This window comes from Pristis pectinata, chromosome 3 (assembly GCF_009764475.1).
Source record: "Pristis pectinata isolate sPriPec2 chromosome 3, sPriPec2.1.pri, whole genome shotgun sequence".
NCBI lineage: Eukaryota > Metazoa > Chordata > Chondrichthyes > Rhinopristiformes > Pristidae > Pristis > Pristis pectinata.
Genome location: NC_067407.1, coordinates 26311750 through 26330740, shown reverse-complemented (window position 1 = coordinate 26330740; position 18991 = coordinate 26311750). Strand labels below are relative to the sequence as shown.

The 18991-nt window shown below is 38.5% G+C and overlaps 1 protein-coding gene across 4 annotated transcripts in view; it reads left to right on the top strand.

The window, feature by feature from the left end:
• Positions 1-18991, top strand: part of rnf220a (ring finger protein 220a) — a 386135-nt gene that overhangs the window by 250318 nt on the left and 116826 nt on the right. For 2 of the 4 annotated variants that reach the window (XM_052011819.1, XM_052011817.1), the window contains exons 4-5: positions 6079-6124; positions 14249-14323. In XM_052011819.1, coding sequence (XP_051867779.1) covers positions 6079-6124; positions 14249-14323 — 121 coding nt within the window. The remainder of the gene's footprint in view (positions 1-6078; positions 6125-14248; positions 14324-18991) is intronic. The other 2 variants (XM_052011820.1, XM_052011818.1) reach the window with 1 other exon arrangement.

The following is an 18991-nucleotide window of genomic DNA, read 5'->3' as shown; positions in this document are numbered from 1 at the left end:
CGGGAGACTGGTGATAGGTATGCAATCATTGTAGCCTGCTCAGTGGAGCCAACTGGGTGTAATTAGGGCCTCAATACTGGGAGAAGGCACTGAAGTTAGTTCACTATCCATCCAGTGAATTAGAAAGATTTGAAAGAGAGACCTTTTGTGGTTTCTTTCCAGAGCCCGCTGTAGGTGGTCCAGATCTCAGAAGCACAGAGGAGGTCAGGGATCTCTGCAGCCTTGTAAACCATAACCAGGTTTGAGATCTTGATCTTCAGAAACACATTTTCTCAATGGATCAAAGATTCTGTTTGCCATTAATATTTATTATTGGAGGGCAGTTTTGTACAGCAGGAGCCAGTTGGTAAATTACTTTTGTCTTGTGAATGTTGAGAATAAAACCCATCCTCTCATATGCTTTGGTGAACAAGTCAATGATGACTAGGAACTCAGCCTCCAAGCAGACACAAACACAAGCGTCATCTGCAATCTGCACCATGACTGTTTAGTCTGCGGTGATCATGGTTCTGCAGTAGAGTTGTCATTGGTTGAATAATTTCCCATTAGTTCTAAAAAATTTCATTGAAGGTGAGGTACAGCATTGTGACGTGCAATATTGAGGAAAATGTTGGAGAGATAACATAGTCTTGGGGCGATTGGCAAGAGTCTTCACTGAATTTGTCTCTGTTGCAATAGGAAGTTATAAGGAGTGTAATCTTGATATTTACTGATATTTGGCAAACATTGTGGAACTTTGAGCAAAAACCAGGAAGACACAATTTGGTGGATTGGGCAGACAAATGAAGACAGGGAGGAGCCGCAGAGGAATTGGTTTTGAATTACATTTGCAAAGTGCCAGCCTTGAATCAGAGAGCCAAATGGTATCTTTCTGTGCTATAAACTTATGTGGTTCTACGGTTCTATTGGTTTCTTGGAAGGTAGTAGAGCTGCACTGTTCTCATTGTGTTAATATTATGGTATGTGCGTGCATTCTAGACCTCTGGGATTTCTTAGCTACAGGGATCCCGAGGTGGCTTACTCTGAATGCAAAAAATTGACTGCAAAGTTAATGATATTGATCATCGGAAACGGGACACTGCAGTATTGTTATACAACAAAAGTGGGCCTGAAGCTTGTTGAATACAACAGGGACTTAAACACTTGAAATTGAGCTATGTTTCTGGGGCTGTGGCTTCACTTCACCCTGAGAGAAAAGGACAACAATACAAAAAATAATTTAAGGAAAGTGGCTGAAAGTGCTGCTGTTCATTACCACTCTTGTATTATAAGTAGGTGGAGAATTGCTGAATATGAAACTTTCAGTTCAAAATCCAATTATTCAATTGGTTACGCATTGAACATTTGTGGTTTTCAATTAATCATTTCTTCTTCACTCAGCAGTGCTTCAAGCAAGTCAATAATTTCCCTCATAAAATAAAAAACAGAAAACTAAGTGCAGGATTTTTCCCATTCTTGTAGAATTTATTGACTTGTGAATGTGAGTTTGTGAAGGCTGATCAGCACCCAAAAGGTTGAAGAAACCTATTATCATTTTTAATTGGGTTACCTTTGATCTGTTGTACACAGAGCATCATTGACATTATTAGACAAAATACATAACAGGCTTTTACAGACATTCACAAAAAGCTGAATTCTAACAACCAGTACAATCTGTCCCTCTGTTTCCAGCAGATTAATTATCAGAAGAGTTGACATCACCTCCCAGATAGTGTAGAATGCTCTTTTTATTCTCCTCTTCAGCTATACAGTCTTCTGGGTTTCACAACAACACCATAGAAAAAAAGATAATCTGCCTTTTCTGTTTGCTCCACTTATTATATTTTCTTTTCTCTTTTTTTGTCAAACTGTTACTCTCTTTTTTGCTTCTCATTGCTACTGGGAGGATGTAAACCCTCTGCTCCTTTAGAAGTATGCGAATCGGGGATTTTATTTCCTTAACTCCAGCAAACTGAAAGACAAAAAGATCCACATAGGCTGCATCATATATGTGGTACAAAAAACAAGAAGCATTAGTGGGAAATGGGGATGGGGAAGCAAGGAATTCCAAGTGCACTTTATATCAGGGATCACTCTTCCTTCACTCTTTCTCCCTTCCTCCATCTCAATTATACCCTCCACTTCTATAATGCATTTATTATATTAGGCTTGCTTTGTATTAACGGCTTCTTTCTGTCCTTTTGGTTTGAATGCTGCTTTAAAGCATAATGTCCTAGAGGAGCTTAGCACCGCATGCCTTCAAGAAACACCTTCAGTGCTCATTTCAAGGCATCCGGCCATCTGCCAATGAAGGTGGATTTAATCTTGTAAAATTAAATTTTGCTCCGCTGACATACTCTTAGGCGGCTGCGGCTGAGCGCTGTGGACAAACTGAACATGACAGGAGCATTGTTTTTTGTCACATCTACTGTGTTGATCTTTTCAAAGTCTCATAAAAATTTATTGATGTCCCTGTTTGCAGCCTAGGATATTAGTGTCTGCAGCACAGATATGATTTGATCTGTCTTCCCTTATTGGCGACCAGTGCTTAGCAATGCTTTTTAATACTTGCTGTCTTATAATCAGTCATTCCCAAAGTTGCATGGCGGATGCAGTTAAGATCTGGCCTTTATAGTAAGCTGCTTTGCCCCTGAGGCTGATGGTTTTGGCACTATAAGTATGTAATTTTTGTACAATATATTCATAAGTTGATAGATGTACATACCAGGATCTACATCTTTGAACAGTTAAGTGCTATAATGAGAAAAGAAAGAGAAAACAGTTACAAATTTGATGTGACAAAAAAAATCATTACTTCTCATTGGTCTGTTTTCATTTGTTAAAGAATGATCTACTTCTGCCATTGTATAATTACTTTAATAAAAAATTTATTTTCAACTCATTTTCTAAAGCTGTACAATTGTTTCAAATTGAACTTGTCTAAAAGGAGAAATTTCATAAGAGATTAGATTGAAACTTCAATAATTTAAATGTATAATTGAACAGTTTTACTTCAGGGTAATTAATAAGAAATTCTTCATAGCTACAATGTAGATTAATACATTCTATCTGTTTTATAGAAAACTAACAAAAATGGTTCCCTGAACACTTCCAAATATGCGATGTCACAATCTATCACACACATCTATCTGTTTGCCATTATTATTATATTTTGTACATGTCTTTGGTGTTTGTTAATTGTGCAGTGCTTTGCAGTCTGTAAATTTTTAGCTGTGTGCATGCATGAAAAGGATGGAAATATTATTGGAAAAGGCAGTTTTGGGAGAGTCTGAATACTATTCTCCTCTCTGATAACACCTACAACCCACAAAAATTCATCCATAAATTTTCCAAAGAAGTAAGATAATTCTTGGGGAATACTTGTGAAGTCAATGCATTATTACTGTAGACCCACACACTTACTTTGCTGTCATCTTCTGTGAGTTGCAGTGATGGAGTATTTCAGTGAACATGCAAGTAGTAAGACATAAGATTGGTGCCTGTGAATTCCTAATCCCATTTTTTACACAAGGAGTCACTACAAAGACCAGTTAGAGCTTAAGATGGGAGGTAAAGGTGAAATAATCTTAGGCGTTTCTCTTGCAGGTTTTATGGTAACCTCTCAGAAAATAATTAGCAAATGTCTCCTGCATTGTTTGTCTTGAGGTATGTTTACTGAATGGTGATACTTAGAGATGAAAGCACAGCAATGTTTAAATTTTCTACATGGAAATGCAGTGCCATATCCACATGGTTGGCTCTGTGTCTTGCACTACCATCACAACCAGGGTCCATGTATCCTTCCCCCCACCAGTTTCCCCTACTGCACACTTAGCCATGCTGCGGCGTAGAGGTACTAAATGAAAGCAAGCACTATCCCCACTTGGAAAAACTAAGGTCACTATCACATTCATTGGGAGGCCTGGAAGCAAATAGCATAAGTTCCCTTTTAACAGTATTGATTTACAGTATGTTGAGAAGAAAATAATCACCTTTAAAAGTTGAGCTGATATGAGAATTGAATATTGAAAATGTTGGAATTGAGTGAAAGTAATATATCTGGAGATGGCACTTTTTATCTTCATAATGGAGTATAATAGTCAAAATGGGTAGTAATTTAGAGTATAGTGTATTCTGTAATTATTATTACTGTAATGATATATATGAATACTTGATAAATGAATGCTGCTCTTGTCCTAAATGAATAAAAAATGAATATCCCAAACCACTTTCTGTCTGCAGCCTATTAGCTGAATTACTTCAGCTGTTTATTTCTATTAATTGAATTTATTTTTGGCAGATTGCACATTTTTAACAGGCCAAATTACAATCACAATGAGTAAAAATATCATCACTTCTATTGTTTGTATAATCCCTCTAACAGCAATAAATTATCTGTGATAATAAAGTATGGTGTGATTGTAGAGCCTGGCCATGTTCCAGCTAATGTGCTATACCATGGAATAATAAGAAAAGGTTTTACACTTTTAGTTCCTGAAAGGACTACATTCCAGTCTTAGGCCTGTCATCAGGTGCCTAACAGAGGGAAGGAAGGAAGTTCAGTTAACCTTGGAATCTCCCAGCAGCTGGCTTCAGGACAGAACTGGTGGAGGGATGCTTGTGGGTACCAGATCACCTCCTTTTAGCCTTGGGATAGAAAAGACAATAAGAAAATAAATGAAATCATTTATATATCTTGAAAAATGCTATCAAATAACTGAAATATATAGTATTGAAAAGATGTCACCACATGAATCTCACATAATGAATATATTTGATAAACATTTTGGAAAAAAACAACATGCTTACTATAGTCCTCCAGATGAAGCTAATTTCTAAAAATGATTTTTAATTATAATTGTTGTTAACTTCATGATCTCTCCAGAGGTGTTCCCTGTTCCTCTTGCCAGTTAAACTGGGAGTGATCAATATGACGGTGAACCTGTATTATTTCTGTTGTTGCACCATATGTTTCGCTGGAAAATGGGGATTGAACTATAGATAGATAATAGTGACCAGTTGCTGTTTGCACAACTAATCAATAGAGTGAACTTTGTAGCAGACTTTTTAGGGTGGTGGGCGGAAGGGAGGAAGTGGCAATGGCAGAGGTTAGAGGGTGATGGGAATGGAGATTGTGATGGGAATGGCAACCGGAATAATAACAACTTTTGTTCGACATAGAAATCTTCATTCAACTTTATTTCATTTTTATTTGATTATTCAAGCAATTTTCAAAGGTTACTAAAATTCTTATCAATGATCACAAGGATAAATAAAGGGTACAAGGAGCAGACAATAGCATCAGATTGAAGAGAGGCAGAATGAATGTGCTGTCGTCCTGTTTGTGAAAAATGTTACAATCTGCTATTGAGCAGTATATGCCTTGTAAGAGGTATCAGAGCAAGTGTCCTCTTCATATGGAGAGGCTACTGATGTTTCCATGCATCTCCGTCAGCTCAGTAATTCTTTTTGTGGAGAATCATAGGCCCAAACCATTTATGTTAAGCAGATTATATACTTTTCCTTGAATTGCTTTTAGTTAGATCCCAGAGGTGGCTATAGAAAGGATGCTATCTCTTTTAATGTGCTATCAAATGACTCAAAGTAATATTGCACAGACCTCTAAATCAATGTGATAACTGACCTTTATAATGCAATTCACAACTTTGTCTGCTAAATCTATTTTAAATACCCTGGAAGTTTGATACATTTGTGAAAATGTTGCACAGCTCTAGATGTCGATAATCTTGAGTTCCAATTTTTCTTTCCTTCTGCTAAACAGAAGTAATGTCACTTTGACAAGTATGCAATTGGACAGCTGATGTGCTTTCAGATGAGATGCAATTTATTGTGTGATGTGTTATACAGAATCTGCCAAAACACACATTTGATTACTTTGCACAACATGCAAATAATTACAGTGTACTTTGCAACAGTTTGCACCTAGGGGAGATTTAAAAACGATAATGCCAGGTAATATAATGAATAACAAAATCTGTTAGCATGTTGTAATATTACTCATGCAGAAAATTAACTGGAACTATGTGCAAGACATGAACTGCAATAAAATGAAATAATTATTTCCTGTTTCTTCAACAGTAAGCATTCCATGTTGAAGGACAACACACTCCAAGGGACTGTGAAGGTAAGTGAGCCTGAGCAAATGTTAAAATGTGAGTCGTAGAAAAAGTGGATGGAAGTGAGTGAAATAACAAGAAGGAAAATAGAATGAAGAATAGAGAGAACAGAAACAGAAAAAAAGGAAGGAGAATAAATTTACGTTCAAGAAATAAGCAAAGAGCAAAGGTAAAAGGCAACTGAAAAACTAAGAATTATATAATATTTCAAATGAGGAGATGAAAGAAATAAGTCACAGGATATATAAGTAGCAATAGCTCAAGGAAAGGGAGAAGACAAGAAAGAGATTGAGGAAAAGAACCTTTTAACTGACATGAGAACGGTCCAGTCCCTGGAGTGCTTCATTTCTAGTTAAGTTAGAATTAAGTCCTTGTTAAACAAGCACTCTTCAAGGACTTTCAGCTGCCTTCAGAGTGGGATTAAGGATCAGAAAATAATCGCAGGCCATCATCAATCCTGTGTAAGAATAAAGTGTTAAAATGCAGCACCATGAGACAACTAACTTTTGGCAGCTACTGTAACCTTTATTGCAGAAATCTTTTCCTGAGTTTGCTGGCGCTTTGAGAATATTCATGTCAAGGGTCTTTAAAAGGAGAATTAACAAAAGCACTTACTTTTTTACAAGTATAGCCTCCTATTCTCTGGATCTGAGGCTTTTTCTTGCTTATAACTTATGGACTAATTTAAGCTTAAGTGGGTGAAATTACAAATAAAAAAATTAAAACATCATTTCCTTTTTTGAAAAAAAAATGAATCGTATGTATTTCTTTATAACTAACCAATTGCTTTATAAAAAGAATTAACAGCATAGAGAATATTTAACACGATTTTGTTGCATAGCACCAAAAATTTATGAACTTACCAACTTGATGGATAGGCACTGCTTAAAATTTATTCTGGTAATATATTTAAGTTTTGATTTTCCTCAAAAAAATCCTCTGCCTATTCCTCCTTTCTCTTACTTCTCTGTGAATGCTGATTCCTTCGAAGGTAAGATTCCACAGGCAATACTCTGGACACAAAATGTAGTTGTTCACAGTGTTCACATACAGTAAGCTTTGTTGCTTTGTGTCTGAAGGTAGGTCGACAGCAGGGCACATCACCTGGCTTCTGTATTAAGATGCTTCCAGCCTTGGTGGCTGGGAAAGTGATCATGAACAGGAAATCTGACCATTAATGCAGGTATGCTCAGTATCAAATGAGGACTTCAGCTGCCTCCTCTGTAAGATCAGCCAGCCAGCCAACTCCTATGACTGCAGCCCACAAGCTGGACCCTGGGCTGTTCTTCAAAGGGCATTCTTTCTCCCCAGATAAAATTCAGCAAGATAAAACTATGTTGAACAAAATATGCTTTTCAAATGAAGCAGTAACTGAACCTGACTCACTTCAGTCCACATGATCTCCATGGTCTGCCCTCAGTCCCAAAACCACTTGCTTTAATAAATTGCTTTTTTAACACCATGTATTCCTACTTGGCCACCCTTGCTGAGAGTAGTTCATATTTATGGAGAGTTATGGCTTGCAGGTATCCTTAAAGGACATTTTTATTCTAGACATCTGTCTTGGATTTTTCGGGTTTCAGAGATGAAAAGGTCATATCAAAACCTACCACAGGTTTCATTGCTCTATGGTGAGCCGTTGAATCCAACAACTAGTTTTCTAAGAAATGTTACACTTCAATATGGACTTCTACAAATGATGAATGAGAGTGATGGGCAACTTCTAATCATTCAACCACAGGTCTCTACTAACATATGTGCATGAGGAGATTTTCTCTGTTTCATTTTATCCTTAAAACATTAGGAATTAACTATTGAGAAATTGTCCACCTCAAGCAAATGATTTGCTACCATGAATTTTAATAGTGGAAGATACTGAGAAGTGAACCTTATTTTCCAAACATGAGTTCCCAATGAGTGCAAAGACTACTGAAGGAGAAAATTTCCTTATGTTTTATTTTTAACAAGGGCAGAGACTTGTATTGGTGCTCAATCCAGAAACCATGAAGCTCTACTGAATTTGAGCTTGGCTGAATGCAACATATATTGCATATCAAGAGAAAGAGACCAGAAAGATATGTTACAATGATGCCCTGGTGAACAGCTTGCACGTGGAGCTTTCAGAACAAGGTTGGCATAATAAATGCCTTAAGAATATATTTGCTAGCCGATAGGGAAAGAGAAAGTGAATTGGCTACGTATTTGAAAAGAAGGAATTAGCAGACAGAGGGATATTGCAAACTGTAGACAATAAAGAAGTCTTGCTGCAATAATACAAGGCCCTGGTGAGACTGCACTTGGAACATTATGTGCAGTCCTCTAAGGAAGGATAAATTTGCAATAGAAGGAGTGCAATGAAGGTTCACCAAACTGATCTCTGCAAATGGGAAATGACCTGTGAGGGGAAACTAGGCTGGCTGGGCTTTTACTTTCCAGAGCTTAGAAGAACGAGAGATAATTTCATTGAAGCATACAAAGTTCTTACAGCTATGATAAAAGGATGATGTTTCCCTTGTCTAGGGTGCCTCAGACTAAAGATTACAGTCTCAAAATAAGGGGTTGGCTATTCAGAATGGAGAAGAGATGAAATTTCTAGTATAGTGAATCCTGAATTTCTCGACCCTAGAGTGCTGTTGATGTTCAGCTGCTGTGTGTTTTCAAGAGAAAGACTTATATTTTTGGATATTAAAAGAATCAAGGAATATGGGCTCAGTACAGGAAAGTGGCACTGAGGTAAAAGATCAGCTGTGATCTGATTGATTGGTGGAGCAGGTGCAAGGGGCTGAATAGCCTACTCCTGCCTCTTGTCTAATTGTCATTCTTATCTAATTGGCAGCGTTTCCAAAGAGCTGGTACACTCATGATGGGGTGAATGGCCTCCTTCTGTGCTGTTTTATTGTGTGATTCCAAAAGGAGAGCCGCAGAAGTTAATGACAAATCTTAAACCTTTTACATCTTTGTCCCTACCCTTTATAGTCTTCCAATAATTTGGTGGGCTTCTCACTAGAGATATGGTTCAATGTGGAAGATCCTTCCGTGATTTTAAGAAGGCTATAATGCAATGTCTTCTATAATAAGAAATTTAATCTGTCAAGATGAGATGAAGGAATGTCCAAATGGCTGCATACAATCTATAGATTATATATTTATATGATATTTAGCTGCATGCAATTAAACAAATAATATTGGAAATGCATGGCAGGTCAGGCAGAGAAGAAAACAGTTAATATGTCAGTTTGACAATGTCTCATCAGGACTGGACAAAGTTTCTCTTTCCACAGCTGCCTGACTTGCTGAATACTTTTAGCATTTTCTGTTTCATTTCACATTTCCAGCATTTGTAATATTTTGCTTTGGATTCAGCTACATGTAATTAGAAATTAGGGCCTATTTGCAGACAAATGACTTCAATGTCTACATAGCAGAAGGATAACTGAGCTCGATGAGATTTGGAATTCCTTTCAGTGAACTGAAAGGCTTGTGTTTTGACATATCAAAATGCTACACTTGAATCAAATGGTAGTTAACTGGAATCTTTTGTACTCAAATAGTTGCAATTTTGCGGTTTAAATTTAATATAGACAGCAGACGTCCACTAAGCCTATGTTCCAAATTTGTGTCTGCCATGGATAAATTGCTTTAATGACTTAATCGATCTACATCAACAGTCATCACTGAACTGCCCATCTATTCCCTTACAAGCTTATGTGGCCTCTGGGTTTCTGTAGCTCTACTCCTAAAAGATCAGTGCTGTTTGATTTGTGACTTACCTCACTGCATTTAAAACATCTGAATTAATTTCTTGGATATCTGAGGTCTGCTTGGTTGACCTCTGCTCCAGTCCTGGGAGAGCTGAGCAGTTGAGTTGCTGAATGGCTGGTCCATGGGGCAGTGTTAGGCATTTGGCCTCCCACCTGAGTTTGCAGAACCTTATAACGATTAATGCTCCTGCCTTGATACTCGGCACTTTTCACAGTGGTCAGAAAATCCTATCCTTGAATCATCTAGATTTGTGCCTAGAAATGGTTTCTCGGTGTTAAATAGGGAAGACTCCTATTGGCCTTTGTTTTCCAGTCTAATGTGCCTTGTATCTTCAGTTTGGAAAACCATTACTGTATAACTGCATTTTAGATAATTATAGCTTTTTAAATCTTTGCCTCCATTTTGACTTAGTTCACCACTGGGGGAACATAATGGCAGCAGCCCTAAATTGAATTGATGTTCATATTGGCCGTTTCATAGAACATAAACAGTAGAGCACAGGAACAGACCTCTCAGTCCACGATGTTGTGCCAAACTAATTAAGCTAATGATGCTTAATTACACTAATCCCTTCTGCCTGCACATGGTCCATGTCCTTCCATTCTCTGCACATTCATATGCCTATCTAAGAGCCTCTTATATTGCCTCTATCCTGTCTACCTCCACCACCACCCCTGGCTGCGCATTCCAGGCACCCACCACTTCTCACCCCTCCCATTGGGCAGAAGATACAAAACCTTGAGAACATCTACCGCCAGGCTCAAGGACAGCTTCTACCCTGCTATTATAAGACTCTTGAATGGACCTCTTCTACAACAAAGATGAACTCTTGATCTCTCAATCTACCTTGTCATGGCCTGTGCACTTTATTTGTTTACCTGCGCTGCACTTTCTCTGTAACTGTAACATTATATTCTGCATTCTGTTTTTTTTTCCTTTTGTACTACCTCGATGTACTTACGCATGGAATGATCTGTCTGGGTGGCATGCAAACTAAAGCTTTTCACTGTAACTTGGTGACAATAATAAACCAAATACGAATTACCAATCTCTGATGAGTGGGTGCTTTAAATCTGTTGAATTTTCAATTATCTGCTAACGATGTTCATTTTGCTAAGAAAGTATAAGAAATTATATTGCTAAGAAGTCTGCATCTGGTTGTATGAATCATTTCTTGGTGGATTGTAATGTGCTTATAATGCATTGACTGCATTCTCCAGAGTCTAAATTCTGGGTTTTCCTTTATGATATAATTCCATCCCTATGTGACCACTGGGATGCAGTACCATCTCTACTTTTGTCTCGTTTATGTGCCATAGCCAGCTCAACTGTCAGGCTGTCCCTAGGCAATAAACAGGTTCCATTTTTACAGACATCCATAGGTCAATTTTGTCCATAAATCAGACAATCCACAGTATTGTAATGAATGGCATCAAAAGCACATGACACTGATAAGAAAGAACAATTACTAAAAGTGGAGTGAGAGAGGAAACTAGTTCTGCCATTTGTAGGAATGAATGTGGGTACGAACATTGGACATTTGAATTTAATAATATTATGGGAGCTCCTTCGTATATAGGGAGCATCCACAAGTTGGGCATTTGTAACCCAAGTGTAAACTCTTCCTACCACTTTTTCCATTCTTTATTCAGTTTACTTGCCTGGAACCTGAGAGGTTTGGCAGTTTTATTTGTTTCATTGTTTACTCTTTCAGTTGAATCATACATGCTGCCTCTTGGCAAATGTCCATGTGTTATCTCAGTTGAGAGGGATCATGCCCACTGTTCAGGCATAATGTTTAAATTCATCAACCAGGACTTCTTGCACCATGTCTAAGCATCTCGTTTACACATTCTCTAAGGTACTGGAAATAGTTAGTAATTTAAATGATCAATAATACTTTAACAATGCACCTCAATTCCCGGTTTCTGAAGAGCACAAAAGCAGAACTCTTTATTAATGACTTCATTACTGCACTCATTGCTCTTTATGCCTTTGTTGCTGAATTACTGACAAGAACTGAATTAAAAGGACAGACGTGAAGGCCTAGCAAATGTAATCATACCCTTCCTGACCCCACAGATACATATAATGATATTGGTCAACTAAGCTCATTGCAGTCTGCTTTGGCAGCACCCAGTAAAGTTGTATCTCCTGTCGTATGCCTTCAAATTCTCTCGCATTTTGTTCAGTCCAGATTAGTGTTGCTTTAACTGTATGCCTGCCAATCCTTTATCTACTGAAAATCTACTCCAATTTATTCATCCATCCAACAATATAAAAGCAAAATAAAATTAATGTTGGCAATCAGAAGTAAAACCAGAAAATGCTAAAAACTGATGAAATCAGTTTTATTAGGACTCCTAAAAGGTGATTTTTGTGAAACGTTTACTCTGTTTCTCTCTATACAGATTTTGCCTCATCTGCTAACTTTTTCCAGCATTTTCTGTTTTTATTACTGGTCATTCGAGTATGTTTCACACTGTGACCATTTTTCATTCCACAAAGTTATAAATCTTACATTGATGTAGCACAATGAATATAGAAAAAGCTATGGACTCAACAAAAATCCCGGCTATAGTGCTCCATACCTTGTGTTCCTGAGCTAGTTTTGCCTCCAGCTAATTTACTTCATTTTAGACAACTCTGCCTTCATGCATTTGTTAATTGTCTTTATTTATGTTTAAAATACTATTTTCAGACCTAAGTTTCTCACTCTCAAACTGAATGTGAAATTCTACAATGCTTTTAACATTCTTCCCCAGAGAATCCATTGTTATTAATTAATCCTGTCCCATTTATATATGACTCAAATAGCTTGCCCCCCCCAATGGTTCCATAACATATTGTTCTAAGTAACTGCTTTGAATAGTCACTATGAACTCATCCTCAGTGCTACCTTTGCTGCTTTGATTTGTTCTGTCTATATGAAGATTCAAGTCACCTTTGATTATTATAGTACCTATCTTGCAAGCCCCCATTATTTCTTTATTTACACTCTGTTCTAGAAAGTAACTGTAGTTGGGGGGGGGGGGGGGGGGGGGAGCCTGTAGACCATTTCCCACCAGTGTCTTCTTTAATATCTTTAACATCTCCACCCAAACTAATTCTACATCCTGATCTTCTGACCTAAAACAATTTCTCAGTACTGAATTAATCTCCACTTTTCTTAAGAGAATTACTGAACCTCCTTCTCCTTGCTCCCTATCCTTCTGAAATGTCAAGTACTCTAGAATATTTAGTTTTAACTTAGTCACCTTCTAGTGATGTCTCTGTGGTGGCTATCAGATAATATAATTTACTTCTACTTGTGCTATTTGATAACAACCTAAGTGTCAAAAGGTCAAGAACAGCAGGCACATGGGAATGGTGACAATTAAATATATATTGCAGATTCTTAATTGTTGCTGGGTGATCTCTTGGTATTCCTAACAATACTGTGAAGGTCCCTTCTTGGCAAGAAGTTCATTAAGGTGGTTCACCACCACCTTCTTGAATATAGTGAAGAAGACCCTGCTAGCGATGTCTACATCCTGTAAATGAATTAATTTTTTTTTCTCAAATTAGGTTTGTTATGATGATATAGTGGGATCCTTAACTCTGCAGTCATTTCAATGATAGAAAGGACCAATGGCACATTTAAAACACATCTTATAAGACCAGAGAGGTTGGTCACAAAATAATGATTAATTTGAGGAAAGAAGTACCAAAGTATTTGTCTCAGCAATGATGAAAGAAATAGAACTGGGGAATCAGTTTTTATTGAAGCTGAGTTTTTCTTTCGTTTAATCTACTGACAACCCAGTAGACACAGGAAAAAGAGAGGGAGAGAGAAAGACTTCTTTCAGCCGTCCATAAATGAGGGGATAGCACTTAATAGTCTCAAATGGCTGCCTTAAAGGGAATTCAGTTAACAAAATGTCAGAGGGAAATGCACTTCCATTCACTTTATGACACATGATCCTGCACGCGTAGGGAAACAATATTTACAATATGCTAGCAATTTCAATTCATTTTAGAGATGTACGACAAAGATTAATTTGTAGGATAGAAAATGGCAAGGGAAAGATGTCTAATGCTTCTCTCTAAAAAGGAGCTGTCTTGAAGTCAGAGGTGTTGGAGCCACCAGGCTTGCAAAGATTAATTGCCTCGCTGCCATTAAACCTAAAATTAGCTGGTGGGGGAACATCATGTAAAAGGTTGAAAAGCCATGAATTATTATTTTTAAGCTCCTACCTTTAGAAGATACTTTTCCCTCTTGCAAATGTCACTTGTGCTGAGCTAGCTGGTTGTGTAAAAGTTATGTTTTTTAATCATGCTGCGCAAATTATTTTTTTGATTAATTTTTCCCCGCTTTTATCGTTTCTCAGCCTCTCAGCACAACTGCTGACCTGCACAACACCCTTTCTTCAAGCACTGAAAGAAGAAAAGGAGGGAGAGAACAGGTGATGACACTGAGAGTCCCTGATTTTTTGCCTCTGTAGATGCCAGTGTGGCAGAAATATGTCAAAGATATTGAGTGCTCTGGTGATACTGCAAAAGACTTTGTCCTTCACTGTCTCATGGTGCTGTATCATTACAAGTATCTTCCATCAAAATGCTTTTATCATTCGCTTTCCCTTCAAACGGTGTGAGCACTATAATTGAGAATTCTTCTGCTGATTTTTACAGGGAGAAATTGAGCTCTGAAGTGTCTGTTTTTGAGGTGATCCAACCATCCTTTCTGCCCTAAAATGACATATGTGGTGCCTCAGCACATTTATGGGGTGAATGACATCAGATGCCATTTGGACAAGGGTACCATGTGGATCCAGTGAATGTCCATTGCAAATGTACAGAGCGGGCAGATCATGGCACCGGTGTTACTATCTTGGAATACAGTGCTCCAGCTCATGCCCTCTTAACATCAGGTGGCTGGGCTTGTGTTCAGTAGCAAGAGTAAGCCCACCGTCAGTTGGGATCATAGGTTGGTTGTTTTTTATTCTTTTTGGCTGTTGCTATGACCTCCAAGTGCTTTGTGACTTAAGAATTTTTTCAGAAGTCTACAGGAAACAATGCGGCATGTACCGAAGAACTTTTCACCAAATTGCTATGTCGGAATTTGCCACCTGCTATAGTTACGACTCGTGTAAGCCTTCATTGCCAGTGGCTGTCAAAATGTCTATGAGAATGGACTTTTATGTGCTTGGCTCCTTCCATGTTGAAATATTTGCAACATCTCACTTTGCATTCTGCTGTTCAGATAAGCATCATTATTTAAAGAAAACTAGCCCACATCTTATTCCCTTGTGCCAGAGAGAATTAGGTGAGGAGACTATCAGCTAAGCCAGGAATGCAAGCTTCCCCAGTGATATTCATTGCATGCACATCACTTGCAAGGGTTACATATCCTATACCAAAACCAAAATGGATTCCACCCCCTCGACATCCATGTGGTATGCCAACTTCGGCAGAGAATCATAGTAATCAGTGTCTGGCAGCTATGAAGATGCTTTATCTGTAGCAGTCTATTGTAGTGTGCTTGAACAAGTACAGTGAACCAAGGTATGGCTATTGCATAACAAGGGCTATCCACTGACAAATGCCTGATAATTCTGATATGCAACCATGCAGACATTCACAGTTTTGGTACAATGAAAGCCATCATGCTATATGATATGTCTTATAACAGACCATCTTATAACATCTTATAACAGGCTGAAGTAGTGCCTACTACATTTTGGAGAACCTCTGCAGTTCTCAGTAGAGTAGGTGTTAAGATTCATGGCCAAACAACAGGAAATCAAGGTTCACTAGCTTTGAAGAAGAGGAAGAAAGAGGAGAGGAGACAATCCATTCAACTTCCTTCTGCCTGGGTGGTCTGTGAAGAACTTATCTGAGGTGTCTGTCGGTAACTGCAACTCCAGCACCCAATGCACTAATAGCTCCACACTGTGTCCCCTCCAGTACTGAACATCCATTTGGCCACAATGCTAAAATAAAAGCTGTTAGAAAATAAACAAACAAAATCACGGCATGTTGCATAGCAATGGCAACAAGTCTTTTGTGTATGTTCCCTTGGTCCTTTCTTGTTCGAGTTCTGCTTCAGTGGGCTGGTGGGAGATTGCAGATGACCTACAAGAAGCTCATAGACAAGTGTGGGCTCCTGCTGCTTTTGGTTTTGCACTACCTTATCCTACAAGAGAAAGGGAAGTATAAGTGAGTGCTGTGTTTGTATGATGTGGCCATTATGGTGATAAAGCCTGCATGTACAGGCTGTTGGATGTAGGTCTTAGCAGTGTTAAATAAGCAGTGGAACATATAAACTTAAGTACAGGTCTTGACTGACAGTGGTAGGTGAGTGATTGGACTATAGCGCATTGGACATCTTCTGGGTCCAGTAGAAAAAGTGAAGTAGATAAGAAATGACATTAGAAAATGCATTCGTTAACCACAACTGCTCATATAAGGTCATTGAACTTCTTTCAGCACTGCACGCAGGGACTCAGTGCTTGACTCTTGGCATTAATCAAGATGGCTTTCTGCTCCCACTGTCAATGCACTGTGTTTGAAGGGCCACCTACTGTACATATTCCACTCTGTACTCTCTCCTTTGCCCTCAGCAGTTTCATGCTTCCTCCTCCAAGGCCTTCAGTAGATCATCTGTAAAGATTGGAGTTTGCCCTCTCCTATATTGTTCCATTCATTGCAATTTCCCAGGTCAAGCTCTGCTGTAGAATGACTTCCAGTACCTGCTGCACCCTCAATGCTCCTTCCCTTTAAGAGGCGCAGGCTAGCTTAAAGCAGTGCAGAATAGCTCTAACTGTTCAGTTGTGAAATCTACAGCACAGCTAGCACTGGCTGGATGCTGAAATCATTATAGTCAGTAGGCAGCATTGCTGTCAATGATTGTGAGTGAATGCATATCAGGGTTCTGATGAATGGTCATAGACCTGAGACGTTGACTCTTCCTCTTCTCTCAGATGTGGCCTGACCTGCTGAGTATTTCCAGCATTTTCTGTTTTTTGTTTTCGATTCCAGCATCTGCAGATTTTTTGATTTTGCAGCAGGATCCTTATGTTTTCAGTCATTATCCCAACTATTTTGAAATATATATTTTTAACAAGATCCTTCCTTATCTCTCTTCCAAACTTATGATTGGTACTGGGTCCTGCTAATCTCTAGTAATTCATCCAAGGGTTATTTGTCACACCAGGTACAAGGGAACAATAAGCCTTTTCATGCATGGGGAACAAGGTGGTTAAGCCCAGTCCTGTTCTTCTTGAAACTGCGAATAAATTTTCAGCCAGAACTATTGGATAGAGACCAAGAGTACAAATCTAGCTGATTGTGTAATGAGTACTAGTTTAAGTTGTCACACAGCATGTCTGAAATGTCATTGGTCCCAATACTAAGCCACAACCTTGAAGGGATGCAAGTTTGGAGCAGCCCTTGTGTTATGGGCCTGGGAGATCATCGGACAGATGACTCACAGTGATTTAGAGTAAGCAAGGTAACCACAGCTATAATAAATTCACCATATCAAGGCTCATATCATGATAGGTAGCCACGCCCAGGGTTATTGCTCTGAGAGAGTCATAATTTGCCCATATGTCCAACCCATATTTTCCATGCAACTTTAACAGCTGAAAAATCAGGTGCAAGGTGGGTTGTCTCAGTTCTTTTCCCTTTCACCTCTTTGTTGACAATTGGGTAGCAAGCAAAGGGTGTTACAGCTGCCAGGTAGTAGATCCTTCATTTGAAGTCTCCAAAGTAAGCGGCAAGTTGCTTTTCTCTGATTTCCTTCCAAGATAGTTTCCAGGATCAGCATTTAGAAGGCTATGATTCAGACAGCCATTGGTGGCCAAGAGTAGATCCAGTGCATTTAAGGTGGCTTTGAATGGTCAGCTTCTTTGAAGATTGGAAAAATTTCTGAGCTTTAGCAGGTTAGCATACATGTAGTGCACATCTAATTATAATTTCGACAGAGGTCTTTCTCTTCTACACAGAGAACTGCCACAACTACCCTTATTGCTGCCAACAAGTTTGGAATTCCCTGCAAATGCGGAACTCTGAGACATGCTGGCCATTCTTTAATGCTGATTTGCTGACTGCATTACAACATTGGACTCCTCCTGGAGTCCAATGTTGTAGTGCAATCATCAGTTCCTTTGTGCATATGGCAAACCTGCACCATGTTAGGCAAGGCGTGGGAACAATGATTCCTCTTTAAAAATTTGTGGATGTGTGAGTATTAGGCAACTTACATTCTATAGGGATGTTCTGAAACATTCATAGTTTTTGACAAGTTTGACAGCTGATTAAATGAGGGTATGGCTTGGCTGGCAACCAAAGCTTTGTTCAGCTGTTTCATAACCATGCTGTGGCCATCCCATATGACACATAAGGTCTTGTCATCATGCAGGGTGTCATCAGTAAGCTTCAGGCTGGCATTTTATAACCAGTTAACACCAGGGGACTACAAGAGCTAAGTTTGGACATTTTTCATATGTTAGTAGTTTACCATTGGCAGGAGATACTGGCTCATTACAAAAAGGTTGGCTTCCATCAATGCTCCCATGCATTGAAACAATCACATTTTGTAAAGTTATATTTTTTGTTTCTCCCCTCCAGGAGTACTGAGAGAACAAAACTGAAAGGAATCCTAAATCATGTCATACAAAAGTTGAGCACATTTGCTCCTTAATCTTCACTGCTAGTTTCTTTAAATAAAACCTTGATGATTCAGGATCGGTGAAAAGGGAGAGTGTCATGTTGATTAGTTAATGGCAATCTAAGGTGACATTTTATAGCATTCCTGGATTCATGAATTTTCAGCAGTTCAGAGTTGTACTTCTATTCGCTGCATCTATGTGAACTTCAAAATTATTCAACTGGGAAGGTATTCTGATTCCCATTCTGTGGTTTGCAGCAGGATAACAGTCATGACCACATTTTATAACAGCTTAATTCATAATCATTTACTATAAAAGCCAAATAAGAAGCCTCTTAGAAACCACAGCTCCAAACTGCGGGATCGAAGAACATAAACAAATGTCATAAATTCAGTGCTGGCAGTTAGTTGTTCTTAACAAGGGCTTTAATTAGCTTTAACGGAGCTTAAGCAAAGGCTT